The sequence below is a fragment of the Lontra canadensis genome, unplaced genomic scaffold (genome assembly GCF_010015895.1).
Source record: "Lontra canadensis isolate GAN:19392208 unplaced genomic scaffold, GSC_riverotter_1.0 scaffold22, whole genome shotgun sequence".
Lineage (NCBI taxonomy): Eukaryota > Metazoa > Chordata > Mammalia > Carnivora > Mustelidae > Lontra > Lontra canadensis.
In genome coordinates, this window is record NW_022631016.1 from 24,418,346 (window position 1) to 24,439,923 (window position 21,578).

The 21,578-nt window shown below is 36.8% G+C and overlaps 2 protein-coding genes across 7 annotated transcripts in view; both read right to left on the minus strand.

Annotated features, from left to right (window-relative positions):
- Positions 1 to 21,578, minus strand: part of DROSHA (drosha ribonuclease III) — a 120,905-nt gene that overhangs the window by 65,198 nt on the left and 34,129 nt on the right. For all 6 annotated transcript variants that reach the window (XM_032861917.1, XM_032861921.1, XM_032861922.1 and 3 more), the window contains 4 exons: positions 16,411 to 16,482; positions 14,753 to 14,834; positions 13,718 to 13,792; positions 4,156 to 4,325 (listed from right to left, as the gene is read on the minus strand). In XM_032861917.1, the coding sequence (XP_032717808.1) occupies positions 4,156 to 4,325; positions 13,718 to 13,792; positions 14,753 to 14,834; positions 16,411 to 16,482 (399 nt within the window). The remainder of the gene's footprint in view (positions 1 to 4,155; positions 4,326 to 13,717; positions 13,793 to 14,752; positions 14,835 to 16,410; positions 16,483 to 21,578) is intronic.
- LOC116870280 (protein SET) lies at positions 112 to 1,893 on the minus strand. The gene has a single exon (XM_032861924.1). The coding sequence runs from the start codon at positions 1,876 to 1,878 to the stop codon at positions 1,009 to 1,011; it is 870 nt and encodes a 289-aa protein (XP_032717815.1). The 5' UTR covers positions 1,879 to 1,893; the 3' UTR covers positions 112 to 1,008.

Consider the following 21,578-nt stretch of genomic DNA (forward strand, 5'->3'; position numbering starts at 1 on the left):
GACTTATTTCTCCAAACACACCGAAGAAGAAAAACAAAATCTTACTGATTACTTTAGGAACTGGTGTCTTTTGGAAGAGATCATCTTTTTTTTTTTTTTTTTTTTTTTTTTTTTGTGTACACATTTAGTTTTATTGTAACAAAGCAACTTGTACACTTTTAACGTTTAAAACTGAGCATCATCTTTCCTTTCCAGTGAAACAAAAAGAAAATTTAAAAATAAACAGGAACAAAATTACAATAGAGAATGTCAATTCCAAATAAGATCCTACAAGTTCTGCTGATTCTCCCATCGAGTGGCAGGGCTCAAGTCATCATTAGGAGAGAGTTTTATTTTAAAAGTGTCATCTTAAACTGCAAGGATGTCCGTTAAACATCACAATTAAACATGCCAAAGGAGAAGCCATGTTGTCAAAATGCCCACTTAACTCACCCAAACATCTCAAACCCACCCTTTGCTGACCTTCTATAACCCCATTTTTTTAAGTTTTTTTTTCTTTTTTTTAAACAAGAGAAAGTAGACAGGTACATGTTGGTAAATGCTAACTGTCCATATTCACATAGAGACACAGTGTAATCTCTGAGCCCAATATACAGAGAAAGGAGGAAAAAAGCTAGAATTCTATGCACTACTACACAGGGGCCTAGCACCCTCCAGCTTCCAGCAGAGCTAAGGGAGCAGAAGGTTTTTCTTTTTTCCCACAGAGCACGGTGGTGTTGATTCCATAAAGTTTTTGTTTTTGTTGAGACAGGAAGGGACAAAAATGAATTTGGAACAAAAAGGGGTAGAGATTCTTTTCCCACTGTATTCTGCTCAAGGTATTTCCCCCCAAAATAAGCTGAGAACCATGGTATAAAGGGAGAGAAAAAGGAGACTTCAAAAAACAGGGCGAATGAGCACGAGAGGAGAAAAGAAAAAGAAAAAGGAAAAAAAAAAAAAAAGACGGCAACTTGCTCCCAGGGACTGAAGAAAATTAAAAAAGGAAGGTTGGAATCCATCAGTGTTCCATTAGTCATCTTCTCCTTCATCCTCCTCTCCTTCCTCCCCCTCATCATCATCTTCATCTTCTTCACCTTCATCCTCATCTCCTTCTTCATCAATATCTTCCAATCCTTCTTCTTCTTCATCATCATCATCATCCTCTTCTCCTTCCCCTTCTTCGTCATCCATATCGGGAACCAAGTAGTACTGTAATGGATTTGGCCAAATATCATCTTTGATGACCTCTCCTAACTCATCAGCACCTGCATCAGAATGGTCAGTAAACCAGGTGAAGAAGCTCTCTGGTTCCTCATGCTGTCTCTTCCTGCTGGCTTTATTCTGTGTTTGACTTGAACGTTTCGTCAAATCCTTTCCAGATTTCCATTTGATTTCAGTGGACTTTGAAGATGGATCACCACTCTCATTCAGATGAAATTCTTTGGAGAGAACTTTATTTTCGAAGTAAGGGTTTTCATCAAAATAAAAATCTATTCTGTAACCTGATTTAATATCTTCAAATTCTGTCACTTCAACTCTTGTCAAATAATGCAGCGCCTCTTCATCCTCCTCCCCAAGCAGTGCAGACACTTGTGGATGGTTGACAAATGTTGTTACCCAAAAATTGGGGATTTTGGCGATCAATTCCGACCTCTTCTGAAAAAATGGTTGGCGGAGTTTGTTATATTTCTGTTCTACTTTCAAAATCTCCTCACTGGCTTGTTCATTAAGTCTGTCTATTTCATTTTGTACTTCATCAATATGTTCAATTGCTTCTTGCTGTTCTTTTTCTCCCTTATGCAAGTGCTGAGATGTTGACGTCTGCCCTGGCTTGGAGGCAGGAGGCAGTCTCGGTTTCTTCGTTTGAGGCGGGAGCAAAGACTGGCGTTTGGGGGCCATGCTGCGAGGAAACCCCAGGAAACCGGGAGAGAGGCACGTCTGGAAGCTCTGATTGCTCGATTTTTTCTTTTTTTTAACAACAGATCCTTGGGTCCCTCTATTTGGCAGTATACATGGGGTGGGGATCATCAGGGCATTCTTACATGTTCAAAAGCTCTCCAACTTATTCTAGGGTTTCAAGAAATGTTAACCATACCATGGAAAGAAGTCCCAAGGTAAAAGTATTCCCAAAGTGTACATGCACTGTAGACCATGGAACTCTTCAAGCAGACCCACCAAGATGAAAAGGAATGTCTCTCACCACCCTCGTTCCCACCCATGTTCTGACCCCGCTATAAAATCAGCAGGAGAGGGACGCCTGGGTGGCTCAGTTGGTTGAGCAGCTGCCTTCGGCTCAGGTCATGATCCCAGCGTCCTGGGATCGAGTCCCACATCGGGCTCCTTGCTCTGCAGGGAGCCTGCTTCTCCCTCTGCCTCTGCCTGCCATTCTCTGCCTGTGCTCGCTCTCTCTCTCTCTCTCATAAATAAATAAAATCTTTAAAAAAAAAAAAATCAGCAGGAGAAATGTAAATGTATGCAACTGTTTAAGAAGAAAAATCAAATTCTCAGTTACACTATTATAATGCTATGATTTGCATATTTCCTTTAGAATTACTTTAACAATTAGTTATGTGGCTTAACAATATAATAGCAAAAATTGTATGCTTTTCTTAGTTTTATGCTTAAACATGCTTTTATTAAACACTTTCACTTTCTAGATTTGTTTGAAATAATCAGTATTAGCTGGAATATTTGATTTGCAAATAGTAACATTTTGTTTGTGCAGATGTTACTGTCATGCTACAAAAAGTTGATCCAGAGTTTTTATTTTTATGAATCAAGGCTATTAAACAATTTGGCAGCCTTCTAAAAACAACAGCTTTGTTTAAATAGATTATTCTGTTTCTTTACATAAAAATATTTTAATTCTCCATTTCTGGAAAACTTTATTCTGATAAGATGCCAACATCTAACTATTTTATGAAACAATAACAAACTTCAGAGAAAAAATTATAATTCATACAAATATATAAAGCAGCATTTTCTTTATAAGAGAAACCCACTTAACTTTTAATTCTCTGCTCTTAGTTTTTTATATTTTTACTCAAAAGTTAATATTTGAAGCTAATTTTAACACAAAACACTTAAGGAACAAAGAAATGGGAAATATTTGTAATAAGTATGGCAAAGGATCAATAAAAAATGACAATGATATCACAAAAGAAAATTAGACAAGGGATATTAGTAGGCCATTATCAAAAGAAAACAGAAAAGGCCAAAAAACATTTAAAATATCAATTTTTGCCAAAACCAAAATAAACACCAAACTGAACTATATAAATTTTTTTCCCTATTCCCAGTTTTTTTTTTCCCCTCCCAGTTTTGTTAAACTAATACATTATAACCAATATGAACAAATGGACATGCTCATACGCTCTTGGTCAAAGTGCAAATTTTACAGCCCTTCTAGAAGGCAGTTTACATGTATCAAAAGCCTTAAAAATGTACCTATCTTCAGCCTATTTACTTCACTTATAAGACTTCTTCCTAAAAATTAAATGGACACATATTGAAAGACATACAAGTTCATGTATATTTGTGTTTATACACACACATACAAATTCAGTACAGCAATACTGGTGATAGCAGAAATCTGAAAGCAATCAAGGTGTCCAATAATACGGGGTTAATTAAATAACTTAGGAGCCTTTTAATTACACTTGTAAAGAAATTTAAGACTATGGAAAGATAATTTTGTGATTGTTGTTTCTAGAAGAGGATGAGAAGAAAAAGGTCTAAAAATGAATATTTAATTGTATAATGCCAATTTTAAAACAATATGAAAATCTCTAAAGAGGCTAGAAAAATGAATAGTAACATCTATGGAAAATGGAATTATGGATACCTTTTAGTGTCTTCTTTGGGCTGTTTCTGCTTTCTTAACTTTTTATAATGAAGATATATTACTTTTATACTCAGAAAAAAATCAGATCTGAACATATCTAAAAACTTCGACATTCTCCGCAATGGGCAGAATTTACTAATCAGATGAACTTACTACTAAAATATGATGACATTTTAGCATTTTTTATTTACTAAATACTTAAAAGGAAAAATTACTCAAAGAACAAGAATGAATACTTTAAAACTTTTTAAATGTTCTGTTACTGTTTTTGTGAACACTCAAACTGCAAAGAAGGTGGTTAAGTCTCAGAAAGTGTAAGCACTAGAACATACCATTCCAGGGTTGGTGACAATCATGCCTTTGCATTCTTCTGCGTATTTCTGCCACTCAAGTTCTTCCCACTGAAGCATATTGGCAATCTCCTCTTCAGGGACCAGGGCTTTGCTACACCGTAACAAGTAAAGGAGAATCTGGTGCATGGAAAGCACTTCCTTTCCTCCATCTTGGGTGGGAGTGGAAAGAAAGGGGAAAATACAGCTATTCAACAGTCAATCATCAGCCCAATAAGGAAAAACAAGATGGTGAGGGGAAAAAGAGCATTTATAAAGAAGTAATTTAGAATTTACATTGTTTAACCAGGTGCCAAATAATACAAAAGCCATTTGTTTCATTGATGAACAGTGCTCATAAACCATCTCATTTACTAAAATGGCAATAACAACATTATAAATGATAGAAGGTTCCATTTGTGAGGTATGAATATAAAAAAAGTGCCTACCTAAATAAATTTAAAACCACCTAGCATAAGGAGCCACGGTTCATAATATACAGAACTATGTTATGTCTTAAATATTTTATCATTCTTTCTAAGGTAACAGATGAAAGCTCTTTAGAAGTGATATTACTGTCTTAAGGAAATTCTAAGCTTTTATGAGATATTTATGGATGTTTCCAATAAGCTATTGTTGCATTATGGTCTAATTTTTTGGTGCTAATGTGCTGCACCTGCCGTGATGAATAGGGCTAAAAAGCCTGTACTAATATCATGAAGATCATTATGGAGTTAGTACATGGAAAAAATACCAAGTACTCTGAGGCTTACAGAAGCATATATTACCAAGTACAGAGGATAAAAACAACAAAGGACACAATTAAAGTACCTTGGAAAGAGCCAATTTAATCTGGTACTTGATGAACCAAAGGCATAATACTGGGTTCACAGGCTTCTGCCTTCTCTTTGGGCTTAACTTCTTGATCAATATGTGCAACCACCTTGTACCACTTTTCTTTGCTTAATCCCAACTGAAGAAAGGACAAGAGCTCTGAAGGTTTAGAGGTCACAGACTACCCCCTCAGGTCATGAGATATGCTAGGAATACCAATATATGGCCAAACACTTCATGGAGAAACAAGGGACCAAGATGGTAGGGCTGGGTTGGCACAAATGAGAGTGTCCTATTTGTGCTAGAGGAATTAATGGCACCCAAATAATCTGGGGTACTAGAAAGAGGTTGAAAGATCTTTTTTTTTTTTTAAAAAGATTTTATTTATTTATTTGTCAGAGAGAGAGAAAGAGAGCACAAGCAGGGAGAGTGGCAGGCAGAGGGAGAAGCAGGGTCCCCACTGAGCAAGGAGCCCGATGCAGGGCTCCATCCCAGGACCCCAGGATCATGACCTGAACCAAAGGCAAATGCTTAACTGATTAAGCAACCCAGGTGTCCTGAAAGTTCTTTAATATGAGTTGTTGGGGGTAAGAACCTGGACAGGACTACACATCTGAGAAAGAAGAGAACAAAGATCAGAATTTCTTTTTCATCTGTGTGGCCTTTTTTTTTTTTTTTTAAATCTCATACGTGTTGTTATGGAATTAAACAGCATTGCTGCTATAGAACTACCATATATGCAGGCATGCATTCATTCATTAAATACTTGTTTATATTTCACAAATATTTACTGAGCACCTTTTATGCAGCAGGCACTCTTCCAGACCCTAGAAGTGCAGTGGTGATCTAAAAATCCAAAACCCTTTATATTCCAGAGAAGGGCAAGACACAGTAAAAAAAAACAACCACAAAACAGACCAGGCCAAGATAAAGACTCTTCTATAAAGAATCAAAATGGCCGAAGGACTGCAGCTGTATTTAAAATGGTGGTCAGGGAAGGAATCTATGAAGAGGTGCCATGAGAGCAAAGACCAGAAAGAAGCAAAGGAGCCCATTATGCAGGAATCTGGGAGAAGAGTGTCTCAGAGAGACACAGCAGTAGTCTACGGTAAAGTGTGGTTGACGTGTTCCAGCAACTGCAAAGAGGCAACGTGGATGAATGAGGTAAGGAAGAGAGTGTGAGAGACGTAGCAGGGAGGTTGGGTCTTTTAAAGCTTCTACAGAGCACAGGAAGAGCTCTGGATTTTATTCTCTGATGAAAGGTTTTATTACCATTATGTTCCAGGCACTAGAGTGGTCCCATGTCACAGTCATGGAAAAAACAAAACACAAGCTCTAAGCCCTCAAGAAGCATCTAGGCTAATGATGATTAATCAGAACTGTTCCTAAAGGAATCTTTGTAGATAACACTCTGAAAACAGAGTTCTTAGTCAAAGCCAGTCTCCAAAAAAAAAAAAAAAAAATTGTCCAAGAAGTGACTAAAATACAATCAACCCACATGAGGACATGTTCTACCTATTGAGATTCAGATTATTGCTCACAGCAGTGAAATTTTTTATGTCTCATTACAAAGCATCTGCTTTAAACCCAAGAGTCACCTTTGATGAACAAACTTCCATTGTAAAGGGCATATTTCTCAAGAGTCTGTCTCAAAAGACATTTCAATCTCCCTGCATATAACATGCTTTCCTTAATCAGCGATGCTCCCCTCTTCGCTAAGGAGCCCAGCAAAGCCATAATGCCTATCGCAACGCCTGTCTGTCTGAGCCCCCAGTAGTCTCCACTTCTAGGGAGTCTGAGGCAAACAGATGGAAAAGAGAACACTAAAGCCAGAATATGTTGATTTACACCACATGTGTACACACAGAGAACAGCAGAGAGAGAAAGGAACTCTAGAGAGCCTTGAGAAGAACTAGCACACTGACTAGATTCACTAGGAACCAAGAAAAGAGTAAAAGAGTATTTGGCTCATAATCTCTATATTTGGTAGTCTCACTGAAGAGCACTGCAGGCCTACAAGGACCCATCAGAAGCCCAGCAAGCCGTAAGAAGGAAGAGTGTTGTTATGTTGTAAGGATTAGAAAAAAAGGTTCAGATTTTATTTGGGGAAGGCGGTGTATGGTAGAAGGAGCAAATATATGCAATGCCAGGTAGACAGAATAGCACTGAAATGTCCCCACCAGCAGTTACAGAGGGCTGACTTCATGGCACTGCAAATAGAAGTGAAATAGACTAAGTGCTATGAATTTAAAGTGAAAAGACTGAAAAACTAAAAAAGCTATTGGAAGAGAGGAATACTTGAGCCTACAAACCAAGGACAGGGCCCAGTTTAGGAGAAGAATACCTGCGAGATAAAGAAAAAGGGTCACAGGGTGTCTAGGTGGCTCATCGGTTAAGCATCTGATTTCGGCTCAGGTCATGATCTCGGGGTGCTGAGGTCAAATGCTATCTCAGGCTCTGCACTCAGCAGGGAGTCTGCTCATCCCTCTCCACTGCCCCACCCCCAACCCGTAGGCACGCGCACTCTCTCACTCTCTCAAATAAATAAAATCTTTTAAAAGAAAAGAAAAAGAAAAAGAAAAAAGGCCACCAAATGCCTGTCAGAACGCTTTTACCTATTTTGGGTGTAAAGCTGCTAATGAGAAAGGAGAGCTTTACAGCAGCAGAGAAACCAGAAACATTTAAAAGCACACATACATCAGATGCAACGTCAGTAATGTTGAAGGAGAAATTATAAATCCATGTTGAAACCTGCTAAGTATTGTAAATGGCAACTGAAGTCTGAAGAGACAGATATTTACCACTGTGACAAAGCATAAACCCAGGACACAGAACCTGAAATGCAAGGTTTACCGAGGAGGAGGATCGAGGCACTGCTCCAGGTTGGGTACTGGGGCGCAATCTTTACAGAAATATTAAAAAAGGAAGACAAGACTAGAGTCCTGTCAGAGCCCGCAGGGCAAGGACTGCATCCCTCATGCCCAGTCCAGTAAAAAAGACATTCCATAAATATCTCTGGGAATGACTTTCTGAAGCAGATAAATAATATAGCCACTTGCTCACAGACGGCCATGAATTTACTAATGTTAATGAATTGGCTCTTTTGGTTTGTCTGCTTTGCTACATGTTTATGTTGGGGATTTATGGAACTATGTCACTGAAGGCTAGGAAGTAATTTTTATCTCATTGGCTGAGATAAATAGGACATGATATAAATGAGAAATTAGAGCGGGTAAGCTAAGGTTAGCAGGAATTCTGCCAGAACTGGGACTGGAACTGTGACAACGGCTCATTATTCGGGAAGAACTGGAGTTTGTGTTTCAGGGAATGAATCTGGACAGTCATTAATGAACTGACAGACTTTATAAACTGTTTCTTAGAGACCCAATTCTCTCAGTTTATATTGCTTGATTATTTATATGGGGGGGGTAATCTGTTAGGGAATTTGTGGTAAGAATATGGCTGGTTAAACGAGCATTTCTCAACAGTGTAATAGTTATTTTAAGAACTATAAAAATACCTTCCTCTTTGCCTACACTGAGAGTAACTGTATAACTGCATTATCGTGTCTCCTGTATATTCCTACGAACATGTCTTTACATAATCTTAACTTTTGAAAATTTGTATTAATGGCTATTTTCTAAACTTCCCCCCAAAAGCATTACTTTCCAAATAGACAAAGATGCTGTATCAACTGATGGTTTTTAAAACCAGACTCGGCTCCCCAGGAGTTTTGAGATAGTCTCCCAGCCTCTGGCTCTCTCTCAGCCATACCTGCAAACTACTTCTCCAGAATGGGGCAATTTCCAGAAATCAATCTGCACAATAACCGATTTGCAAAACTGATTCAGGAATCCTGAAGCTTTCCTAACAGGGATAATATAACCAGTGAACAGCCTTTCCCATAAAAGCAGCTTTCCTTTCTTGAATTATGCCCTGCCCGAGCCCCAGCTCCAGCAAGAATAAAACCTTAAACTAACTCTATGAGAGCTCTTATCAATGGTTTGGCCACCAAAGGTAGAGGCAGGTACTGGAAGGAAATAAAAATTTGAGAAAATCCTTAAAATCTCAATAAACTGGTTGCTCTGTGACTTGACTCCTGGTCAATTAGCCTGAATTAAATAATCCCTGGTTTAAACTATAAGCTTAATTTTGGATAAATTTGTATGGAGCAAATGAAACAACTATCTTCAAAACGATCTATTCAAAACTATCTTACTGGGTAAACTGGGAAACTAAAGAAAAAGGATAATGACTGATAAAACTTGAATTAAATATAATAAATTGCTACAGATGAAAAGCAAATGACCACAAGAGGATTGTGAAATACCTAAAATATATGAAAACTGCTCATTCTCATACGAGTTCAAGTAAGATGCAAATAATAACTGTGAGATTATGTTGTGTCTCTCAGATCGACACAACTGTAAAAGTCGTGATATCCAGTGCTGGCAGATATACAAAAAAAGGATACTGCTAAAAATGCCGGTTAGAGTTACATATCATTTCCTTTCCAGAGTACAACGGACAACCTTTTCCAAATGCTATCATAACAAATAATTTTACCTGTAGGATTCTACCTTATAGATGCATAACACCACTGTCAAAGTATTTATACATAATGGGGAAAAAATATACCTCCAAAATATTTGTCACTAGAGGATTTGTCATAAAAATTAACGTCCACTCATACTATGGGATGCTATGAAGGTGTTAAAGAATGAGGAATGTATTTTTATACAGGATATCTGACATAGTTGAGTAAAAAAGGTAAGTCGTAAAACATGCTTAGCATTATCCCCACCTAAAGAGAAAAGCATAAATTTCCTTATATAGGGTAAAATGAATACAAACCAAACCATATATAGCATCTATTCATTTTCACATGTCTAGAAGGGGGTATTTACTTTTTTACTTTATATACTTTCATACCGTTTGTGTACACACACACACACACAGTTGGGCCAATACAGGACAAAGTAACACTTGAATTCTGTGAAGAATGACCTTACCAACAAACGGTTGAGGATCAACTAGATATTCATACTGAAAATAAGGAATCTTAAAAAAAATAAAGGTAAGGACTTGATTCATATAGCAACTGGAAAAACAAGTTTTGAGACAGATGAGAGATCTAAATTTCTAGAAAATATAGGGAGAGTATCTTGATGACCTTAGGATAGGCAAAGATTTCATAAACAAGATAAGCATAAAAGAATATGTAATTTGGACTATGTTAAAATTAAGAATGTCTCTCCATGACAAATCACCATGAAGATGATGAAAAAGCAACCCAAAGAGAAGGTACTGGCAACCTACACATCAGACAAAAGTCTCAAATATGGTGTGTGTGTGTGTGTGTGTGTGTGTGTGTGTGTATACCTAACAAATAAATGAGAAAAAGACATACATCACCCAACAGAAAAATAAACTAAAACTCAAAGAGGCATTTCAAAAGACAATATCCAGTCAGTTAATACATGAAGTGATGCTCCATTTCATGTCATTAGAGAAGTGAAAATTAAAACTGTAATATGATACCTCTGATCACTCATCAAAATGGCTAACTTGAAAAAGAAAGAAAAATGCCAAGTGTTGGTGAGAATGTGGAATAATCTGAACTATCCTATACACTGCTGGTGGATGGGGAAAATGAAACCATCATTTTGGAAAACTGTTGGAAACTATCCATAAAGCTTAAAATAAAATAAACACAACTAGAATGTCCACTCCCAGGTAAATATCCACAACAGGAAAGCATAAATACATGTTCCCCAAAAGGCACATACAAGTGTAATGATGAATATATGTATGCTACTTGAAAGAGCCAAAAATACGTAATACCCAAATGTCCATTAATCACAGGTTAAATACACTTTTGTCACACTATATAATACTATGTAGTAATGAGAATGAACCAACTACAGTTAATGGGAACGGGTGTCTCAAAAACACATATTACAAAAGAAGACAAAAACAAAAAGGACACACAATTCTAGTTTTTATAATTAAACAACAGGTAAAATTAACATGGTGTTTTCAAGTCAGAATAGAGGCTACCCTTGAGAAGCTGGGAGGTGCAAAGGGGTCTTGAATGCTGGTAATCTTGATCTGGGTGCTGAGAACACAGTGTATTTACTTGAAAATCACTGAGTCTTGTATTTATGCTATGTGCACTTTTCAGTGTTTGTGCTATACTTCAAAGGTTTACTTTTTAAAAATAAGAGATAATACCACAGAATGTTTGAAAGTACATTCACTCTCATTAGTAACAAAATACATGAATAATTAACTAAGGCACTCTTGTGATCAATTAAATAAAGCCAGTAAACAAATTATTGAGTCTCTGCAATGTGCCCAGTAGTAAGCTAGCACTGATACAAGACAGACACTGTTTACTCCTTAGCCTCATGGAGTTATAGGAAGGAAGGAAGGAGGAAAAAGTGAAGAAAGGGAGGAGGAAAGGTCCAAAATGTTAAGACTAAGAATGCATTTTTCATGGCAGCATAAATTGATGCTATTCTTTTGATAAGAAATTTGGCACTAAGTACCATGTTCCTTAAAATTATCCATCTGCTCAATGAATTAGTAAAAACTAGGATTCAAATCATATATTAGTAAGATGACAACTAGGTAGCAACAGCCTATGCACAGAAAAAAAAAAAAAAGAAAATATATATTAAAATGTTTTTCTTTTTAATTCAACATTTTCTAAAAGATTTTAATGAAGCCATACCATAAAAAACAACTCAATTATAATTTGCCACTCAATACTAAAATACATTTTATACATTAGATCTGTATCTTTCTGTATCTTTTTCTGTATCTTTCGGGGTGTTTTAATATATGTATTTTCAAAGGGAAGTCTAATGAAAAGGTAAATCCCATTTAAAAATAAATCACTAGGCCTTTTTCTTTATGACAACCTAAACGTTATCCCTACAATAGTTATAAGAAACATTTTGCAAGAGTTCAAATCCCACAAAGTAAATATCTGACATAAGATTTTTGTTTAAGATGATTTTAAAACCGTCCACTTCCTTTTAGAGATTTGCCTGGTCATAAAATGTCTAGAGGCAGACAGAGGAAGAAAGAAAAGGCTTTCAACAAGCTCACTCTAGCACTGTCTTCTAGTAAGTTTGCTGCTAAAGCTCCATTATAAAATCAAAGACGCACCCACATGAATAGACTTCTCAATAAAATAAAACCAGCTGTACAAAGGAGAAAAGCTTTTGAATGCATTTTCCAAACGAAATAAGCATTAACAATAATACCAAAAATATGAGTAACTCTATCCTAAAATAAAAATAAGCCATTGTGACTGAGTGTCTGAATTGAGGAAAGGGTATCAAGGACAAAATCTTGATGCAAATCTAAACTAGAATGAGTAGATGAGAAATAAAAGGCCCAAAAGACAAATCAGAGAGCCAGGAGGAAAGCAAGGAGAGCTTAGCACACAGAACACAGGGTCAAGAGCTCAGGGAAGAGATCGAAACTGCAGTGTGCCCACTGGATGGTGGGCAGGCTGGCTTTGGCATCAGCAGCTGCAGCAGGGTGGGGGTTAGAGGGAGTGGGGTGCCCGAGCAAAGCCGGGCTGTGAATGGACCAAGGGCTGACAGGCTCAAACCAGGGTTCTGAGGCATAGGGGAGGTAAGGTCTCTAGCCCCCAGCAGGACATCTAGAGGCATGAGGAGAGCATGAACATAGGGCTGACTTCCTGAAATTGCGGACATGTCAGCAACACATCACATTTTACATTCTGAAAAGATCCCCAGCTGGAATCATGGACCACAGATGCATCGCAGCAGCTAATTGTTTTTTCCCCAGTATCAATGAGTGACCCAGAAACAGGACAAGAACAAGCAAACAAAACTGACATTTCAACGGAAGGTGATGGGACTGAGGTTGCTAGAGCTGAGAGACAGAAGTCAGAGCACAAGACTTAAGTGAGAAAGCCAAGAAAGGTAGCTATACACAAGGAGAAAAAGGGATTCAGGAAGAAACGAAGGGACTAGGACATGAGAGGGTGGATGAATTCAAAGATGTCTCCAGAAAGTGAGATGCCAGAATGAGATTCTAGGGATGAATTCATTTATGTGACGATTTTACAAACAAAAAGGCATCAAAGATTTCATGAAACCCAGCCATTTTTAAAAAACACAAAATATAACGCCATATCTCACAGCTAGACTCTTAAAAAAAATTTAAAACTTAAAATACTGCTTTAAAAAAATAAAAATAATATACTTATATATTTTAATTAGTGAGAAAATAACATTTTTTTCACTGCAAAGTGAATATGTCAAAAAAATAGGAAAAAAACCACCAATAATATCACTACATTAATATACCTATTATTGCAGTAATTTTTAGTGTAGTTATAATTATACTGCATATAAAATTTTATACTAATTATTTTCCAACTAACTATATTTTTAGAGCAACATTTTTCCATCTTACTTTTAATACTTGCATGACATTTTATCAAATAGATTTTCAAAATTTATAAATTTATAAACATGTCCCATTGCTCATGTAATTTGGGGCTACCATAAATTACACAGGGGTCCAAATCAAAGCGTAAAATTTTGCATTTCATCCCTGACCTGAGAGGGAGATAATTAATAGGGTCAGAGAGGTGGGAAGTTGTCCCTACAGACTAAAAAGAGAACGGCAGGCTTATTTTCAGATGCACTATCTCACCGGGTCACTGACAAGCCAAAAGATTTACCTGGAAGAAATCTCACAAAACGTGGCATGAAATGAAATCTTGGGCAGCAGGGAGGGCTGTCTTCAAACAAAGGGCCTAAAGCAAACAAGTGAAAAGAAAAAAAGAAATACATAAAACAGCCTTAGAAAACAAACACTGTGGCTTAATTCCTAAGATTTATGATAACCACAAAGAAACACCACCGGAAAAGTAGGGACATAAAAAAACACCACCCCTTCTTCTCCCCAACAGTTCAATCAATCATGTGATAACTGCCACAAACATCCAATGAAGACTGCAGTTAGGGGACTACCCAAAGTCAGAGGAGAATAAAGGCCCCAAGGATATACCTTGTGTATGACATATACAGTAAAACTTTTTCAGAAGTCCAAAAATATAAAGATTTTTGTTATAGTTGAACTACTGAATGATATAAAATGCTTGTGTTTTAATTCTTTTCTATTTTAATCAATACCACTGGGGGGAAAGAAACAAATACTATTAAAAACTTGGTTTGAAAAGCCATTCATCAACACACTGTTTTAAAAATAAGTCAATGTCTGCTGGAATACAAACACTTCCAAAGGAATGAACGATTATCTAAGAACCAAGATTTGAATTGATGTAGCTCAAAATGTATATGTGTGTTTTGAAGGCTAACTGAAGTTCTGTTTTAATAAACTGTCATCTTGAAAGAAGCTTATTACAGTAAAGTTCAATAGATTTAAAATATTAACTACTGAGATTTTCTCTAGTGTACACAAATCAAGGTAATTACTCATAGTAACTGATATCATCTTCTTAGGTATCAGTTAAGTAATGGATAACGGTAATCTTAGGTAATGACCACTGTCAAATTTTATTAAAATTTAAAATAAGATCCATAAGAACTTATCACGTCAAATGATAGCAGCTGATCCTAGGAATAACATACTTTTCCCTGATTATTTAAAAAATAAAAGGAATTTCAACCGTCTCCCCACTGTTATAAGTTTTTACATATACTACAACGTTCTTCTACAAGCATTATACTTTTCTTTAAATCTTGTTATTTACCTTTAAGATTCCAGTCATACAATTCCAAAATATCTCTGAACAGGAATAATGAAAAGAGTTCAAGTCCTTTCACACAAAAATTCTGAAAAATAAATCAAAATCAAATTACTGTATTACTATAAATGTATATTGACTGAAGGTTCCACTTGTTTTAGTCAAGCGTCTTAAAAATGTGTATCAAAACCATGTAATTTCCCAAGAAGTTTGGCCACTGTCCTATAACAGTTTATTGACTTGAGACATAAATGAAGCAGGCAATACTGCCATTAGCACTCCTACAAAAATGTAAACTCAGTCCTTGCAAACAAATAAAACATGAAGTTTAAAAACTAAAATCTCATTGTATTTTTCCAGCCAATTAAATTTCAGAATCCGAATTTCCTGGGGATTTTTTGTTAATTTAAACTACACACACACACACACACACACACACACACACACACACAAGACACTGGTCGGCTCTTATAGGTTTGTCCCCTCACCCCACCCCTGCTTACTCTCACCCTTCAAACACACCAAGAATCACCATTACAATTACCATAAAAAGAGATCTTCTGTGCCAAAAAAAGTTCAAATTCTTAATGAAGGCAAATAGAGGGCTAAGAAAAACTACAAGACTTTGTACCAAAATTTCTCCTGCAAACAAGCTTAACAGATGATATATTTACAAGTGAGACTTGTCTCATAATTCTTCCTCCTACTTGTCTTGCTCAGGGTTCATAAATCACCCTGTGTGAGATCACGCCAGAAGTCATCAACTTTTACAATAGCAAATGAAGGCTTATGACCTTAAAAATCAAAAGGAAGCAAAAAAGCCCTTCTAAGCTGGAGAATGAAGGGGCCACCCTTTCTCTTTAATTCTTTTTGAAAAGACAGGTAGAGTTACCAGCACGTGCTCGTAATGAAACAGGTGCAAACTAGGCCTGTGTGTCACGCTCATCAATCTCCCTCAGTGCTCCACTGCCCACGACAGAGCTTCACTGTTAAACAAGGTTTGCAAGAAGAGCCGGGGGCTCAGGAAATCGACCCCAACTCAACAAATGTTAAGTGCACAAGCTTGTTTGCTGTCTAGTTGTTATTTCTTAGTGTGATTTGTTGACACCACTAAATTCAAGATCAGGCAATGAATCATTCTGAGATTCACATTAATCTTGCTTTGGAATTTTAAACCTCTTGCATATATTTAGATAAATCTGCTGCTGAGCATCTGCAATGAAAAACAATTAGGAAAAATATGTAAATACATGGGAAGAAAAATGAACCAAGCATTGATCTTGTCATTGGAGATAATGAATAAGATTATTCCAACAGCTATCAGATTTGGTTTCACTGTTCTAATTTCCCCTCTGATAACGACCAGTAACCAGAATCTGTTCCCTATCCAAAACAAACTGGAAACAGATGTAATGTTACGATCAGCAGATGCAAGATGAGAATTAAGTTCAAAACTAGGTCAACAGAAGTTGAAAATGATCCAAATTTTAACCTTGCACCTAGAACCACAGCTCACTGACCCTTTCGACAGTGAACACCATTCTTTGGGGGCATTCCTATGGCAAACAGCCAGAGCTGGCCAAGTTCAATGGTTCAAAGATTTAAGTGTGAAATAAGCAAAAAGCGCAAACTACATCAGGCGGTTAAGTAATCTTTTCTCTTACCTCGGGCATCATCTCCTCAATGAAATGAATTGTGTAGTCTATGTTGAACCTGATTACTTTACACAGTGGAATCTGAAATAAGAATGAGAGGTTCAGTTCTGCATTTCCCTCCTGCAGGCTCCCAGTGCACGTGTATTTACTCTCTGGCCCACAAGGCCATGAACCAAATGAGAAGGCTTCACCTGAATCCAAGCTGCTAACAGTACTGAACATGAAGCTTTGACCACAACTGCAGGATCTGAATGGCAAGAACCCAGCTAGCCCGGCTTCTATAGGAAACCTGCATAATGTTGGTGCTTAACTGTTTTAGCAGCAGCAACACAAAAACATAAGAACCCACCAAAACCAAACATATCACCTCTAAAGTGCTGATAAAACCACAGTCAACCATTTCTTTTTCTCAGTTTTCTAAATCTTTCAGAATCTTTAGCTCTTCAAGTAGATCAGGGATAGCAGGATGACAACCCATCAGTTATGGACGCATAAGTCACCAAAGCGCACTCAACTCGGGCTGCCCATCCAGCTCTGCAGCAAAAGCAACCCTGGTAATGACAGTGCTAATAGCTAACACCCACCGGGCCAGGCAATGTCGTGCTGCTTCACATAGGGGCGCACATGAAAACACACCCATCAGATAGGCACAGCTACTACCCCCACTGTACAGGGGAGAAAACTAAGGCAGTGGCATCAGGTACCTTGCCTAAGGTAGCTGGCAATAAAATCTTGCTCTAGACCACAGCTCTGATCCACTAGAGTACACACCTCTCATTACGTGGTCTGATACTCAGGGTCTGTGTGAAAATGAAGGCAGGCCCAGAGGAAATAAATCCGTATCTATCTTGTTTGGTCATCAGATGCTAGCCCTGTGCCTACACATAATGGGTTTCCCATAAGTGTATTTTTCAATGAAGGAAGCAATGAGAGAGAACCTGTGAGGTTACTAAAGTGGCTTAGCGGACGAGCTGGCAGAAAGAATAGACTCAGAAGCCTAGAGATGTGTTAAGTAGGTTTTCTGGCCGTTCAATCTGTCCATAAGATGATTTTATATAGATGTAATCATTTTTATAAACCACAGCAATCAGAAAGAAACAACTTTAATTCTACCAGCAAAAGGAATGGCAAGAAAAACAAAAATAGTCTTACAATGCCATCTACTGGAAATCTTTTTCTCAGAAATAAAGTTTAGTTCTTTGGTGCTTTTCCCTTTCTTTCTTTCTTTCTTTTTTTTTTTTTTTTAAGGATAGTGGCTAATCTGAATGAAATTTATAATTAACTTTAATAAGAAATCCATTTTCAACATTGCAGTAATGAGTTCTAAATGAACTGAAGTGATATACTAAGGCCGTGATTATTTTTAAGTTCTTTATTATTATAATCATTTAAAAATATTTGAGAATTCCAAATATGTATACTATTCATACTGTTAAATACCTATCCTTTGTTAATAACCTGTGTTACATCTGTAGTTACTCTAAAATAAGGCACAGCCCCTACCTTTTTTAAAAGGTAAGGATCTAAAAAGGAAGACAGGCATGTAAATAATAAATAAAATATAATGTATATAATGTATTAAGTGCAATTAAAAACTCATAAGCAAATAAAAAAGTATAAAGTACAAAAGAACCAAAGAGGAGGTAACATTTGAGTTGAGTCTTCAAAGATGGGGAGAAATTTTCCAGGCCATCCAGAAGAATTAAGTTGGGAAAGAACAGGTGTTTAGTTTCTAACAAGACAGAGAATAGGGAGCTGAGGGAAGACAAAGTCTCTTAGCTGTTCAGGAGTGAAACACATGGAGAGAGAGAAGCAAGGAGGTTCTAGACAGGAAAAGTATGAACTATGTGATGCAGACCATATAAATTACGTTAAGGATTAAGGACTTGTCCTTACAGCATTGTGAAGTCACCCAAGTACTTTAAGTGACAGACTATCATAGTTTACATTTTGGATGGGCTCTTATGTCAACAGTGTGGGAATGGTTTATAGTAGAGCAAGGCAAGAGACCAGAAGACCAGACTGGAGTCAGATCAAATAGCCCAGGAGCCAAATGAACAGAAGACTGGAAGCAAGGGAGCAAATTTTAAACATGGGAGAGGTTACTGAAATATACAATGACCATTCTGATGTGGAAGTGAAAGACAAGAAAGAAAAGAGAAAAATTTCAAGATTTCTGGCCTAATGACAAGATAAACCACAATGGCATTAATACAAAGATATTCATAGGGTGTCCCCCAGGTACCTCAAACAACATTTGAGGAAGAGGACAAGTTCAGTTTTGCATAGGTTGAGGGTGAGGTACTTGAGGGGCTATCAAGGTGGTTATGTCCAAAAGGCAATCTGAAATATGAGTGTGGAGCACAGAGCCATGTCATAGCTATAAATACCAATTTGGTGGGGATCAGAAGATGCACAGAAAAAAAAACTGTGGGTGAGACTGTATTACTCAGAAGAGAGCACCCAGAAAAGGACAGAGCCCTTGGGAAGTCAAGAGGCGGACGAAGAAAGAGGGAAAGTTATTCCATCCACCATGCACAAAAGCAACTCAGCTAGATGAATTATGTAAGGACAGTCATTTCCCCATATCATTTCAACTAAATTCCCTTTTTGGGATTCCTTCTTTGAGCTCTTCTCTTGTACATACTTTATTTTCTTTTGGGCTCTCATCCATACCACCAGAGCCCTTCTGAGATACACAAATCTGGAAAAGCCAAGGTCTTCTTTTCTATTCACTTTTATCTCTCTAAGACTCAAAGAGAACTTGTCATTTTTCTACATACGGCAAGCTCAATTTTTGAAAGGTCAATGGTCAAGTCAAAAAATATAAATGCCTACCATTTCCTAAAACTTGTTTGAATACTGACTGACATTAACTCTTATCTCATCCTCCCATAAAGAAACAAAGAACCCTCCTGAAACTTCTGTATCGAACTCTACTACTTGCAGGTGCTGAATGGCTAAATCCAGGGCAGCGAGGCCACTGGAAATGGAAAGCCATCTAAAAGCAGGGTTTTTTTTTTTTTTTTCTAATGCTTTCGAGGATGGGATAAGATATTATGCATCTAATACATGTATCTTTATAACTTTAGTTATGTTGTCAAAGTCCTTAATAACATCAGGTATTCTAAGTAATAGTAAATGTACTATGTAAAAGGATAACATGCTCCCAGATGCTCTATACTTAGCCAACAAGGCTTTCAATCCACTTCAATTCAAGAAGATCTTAAGAAAACTTGTCAGAAGTAGATTGGTTGAGATGTTAACATTACCATCATTTGCATGCCCTTCTTGCTGATATGTTCTCTCTAGCAAGAAAATGTATCAGATCAGTAAAGCGATTTAATAATTCTTTTTCTGGGAGGCTACTTCAAATTCAAGAGGCCTTTGATGGATCTAATCCCTATGAACTGTACAACATTGAGCTTAAAACTCGATTTATTTTATCAACATCTCTAACATAAATGATGAGGCTTATCTTCTCATTACAGAGTGAAGTTCTCAAATTTAGAGAACTTAAGTATTTATAATAAAATATATGCTGAAGCCAGGAATTTTCAGTCCTATCTTACATTTTATAACAGTAACAACTGCAATTAACTGAGCATTAGCAGTCTCTCAGTGCCAAACCGTGTGCTGACAGGCTTTAAATAACGCTCAAAGAATCACCTCTCTAAGGTCACGTAAATATTAAGAACTGGTTAAAAAAAAAAAAAAAAAAAAAAAGTCTGTCTGACATCTTATCCAAAATAAGAAGTGACAACATGGAGGCACCTGGGTGGCTCAGTGGGTTAAGCCTCTGCCTTCAGCTCAGGTCATGGTCTCAGGGTCCTGGGATTGAGCCCTGCATCAGGCTCTCTGCTCAGCAGGGAGCCTGCTTCCCCCTCTCTCTAGGCCTGCCTCTCTGCCTACTTGTGATCTCTCTCTCTCTCTCTGTCAAATAAATAAATATATAATCTTAAAAAAAAAAAAAAGTGCCAACATGTATACCAAAAATGATGACAAACACTTTTCATGTGTCATTTATTTTTTACAGAACCAGTAAGATTACTACAATACCTCTATCTTACAGATGAGAAAATCAAGGATTATAAAGATTGAAATGTCAAATCATACAGCTAGTAAGTGGAATTCACTAATGTTTAAACCCTGGTCTCTCTGAAGCCACATTGCTTTCCTCCTTTGATTAAGGTGATCCTAAAAGTTAAATGAGATCTATTATTACTTCTAAGGAAATAAGAGATAATTTTAAATATTTTCATGGTAACTAAATTATTTATATTTGCAAGCCCACTTAGGAAAAAAAAGAGAAAAATGCATTATGTGGGAGGAGCTAGACTAGAGGACCTTCAATGTTCTTTCCCACTCTGAGATTATGATCGTTGGTGTAACAAAGGTTTTGAGTGCCTAAGACATTTAAAAAGAAAAAAAAAAAGGCAAAAAACCATCAAATTTCAAAAATTCTTAGTGCCTTTTCATAAAGACTGTTAGAGAATGGTCCAATACAAAACTCTGTAGCTATGTGTGGTATGGGATGTTACTAGACTTATCTGTGGTGATCATTTTGCACTATGTACAAATGTTGAATCATTAGTACATGGTACACCTAGAATTAATATGATGGTACATGTCAATTATATCTCAAAAAACATGGTCCAATGTTAAGCACTTTTCTATATTACAGTCCACACTGGAGGTAGAGGTAATATGTATTATCAAACAATTTTATTTTTTTATTTAGAATGTCATCACCTTCCACAGAAAATTCTCTAGGATGAAATATATTGTGGAATAAGGAAAATTCCATTAGAAAACAATTTGTTTTAAATTAGTACCACTACTATAGAATCATGTCTACTTACAAAGAAAAAAAGGATGACAGAAAGGAATAAAGTCAGGCAAAAATTTTATTCCTTACTCTCCAATGGAACAGAACTTCACGTGTTGAGTAAACAACACCTAAATAACTTTTTAAACTGTGGATGTAATTTCCTATAACCAACTCAGAAAGGATTAAAGAACACTGTTATTTTGATGCAGATGCACCACAGCTATCATTTCTTAAGTTCTCTAACAGCAGAACTGGACTGGGTAAAGTATACTGCTACAGTCTGAACTGCCAGCAAATTCTACTCTATGTCCAACTAGAATACAGAATAAGGCAATTCCCAAGACAG

Excerpts from the sequence above, each read along its gene's own strand:
- LOC116870280 (XM_032861924.1), bottom strand. The coding sequence starts at position 1,878 with ATGGCCCCCAAACGCCAGTCTTTGCTCCCGCCTCAAACGAAGAAACCG.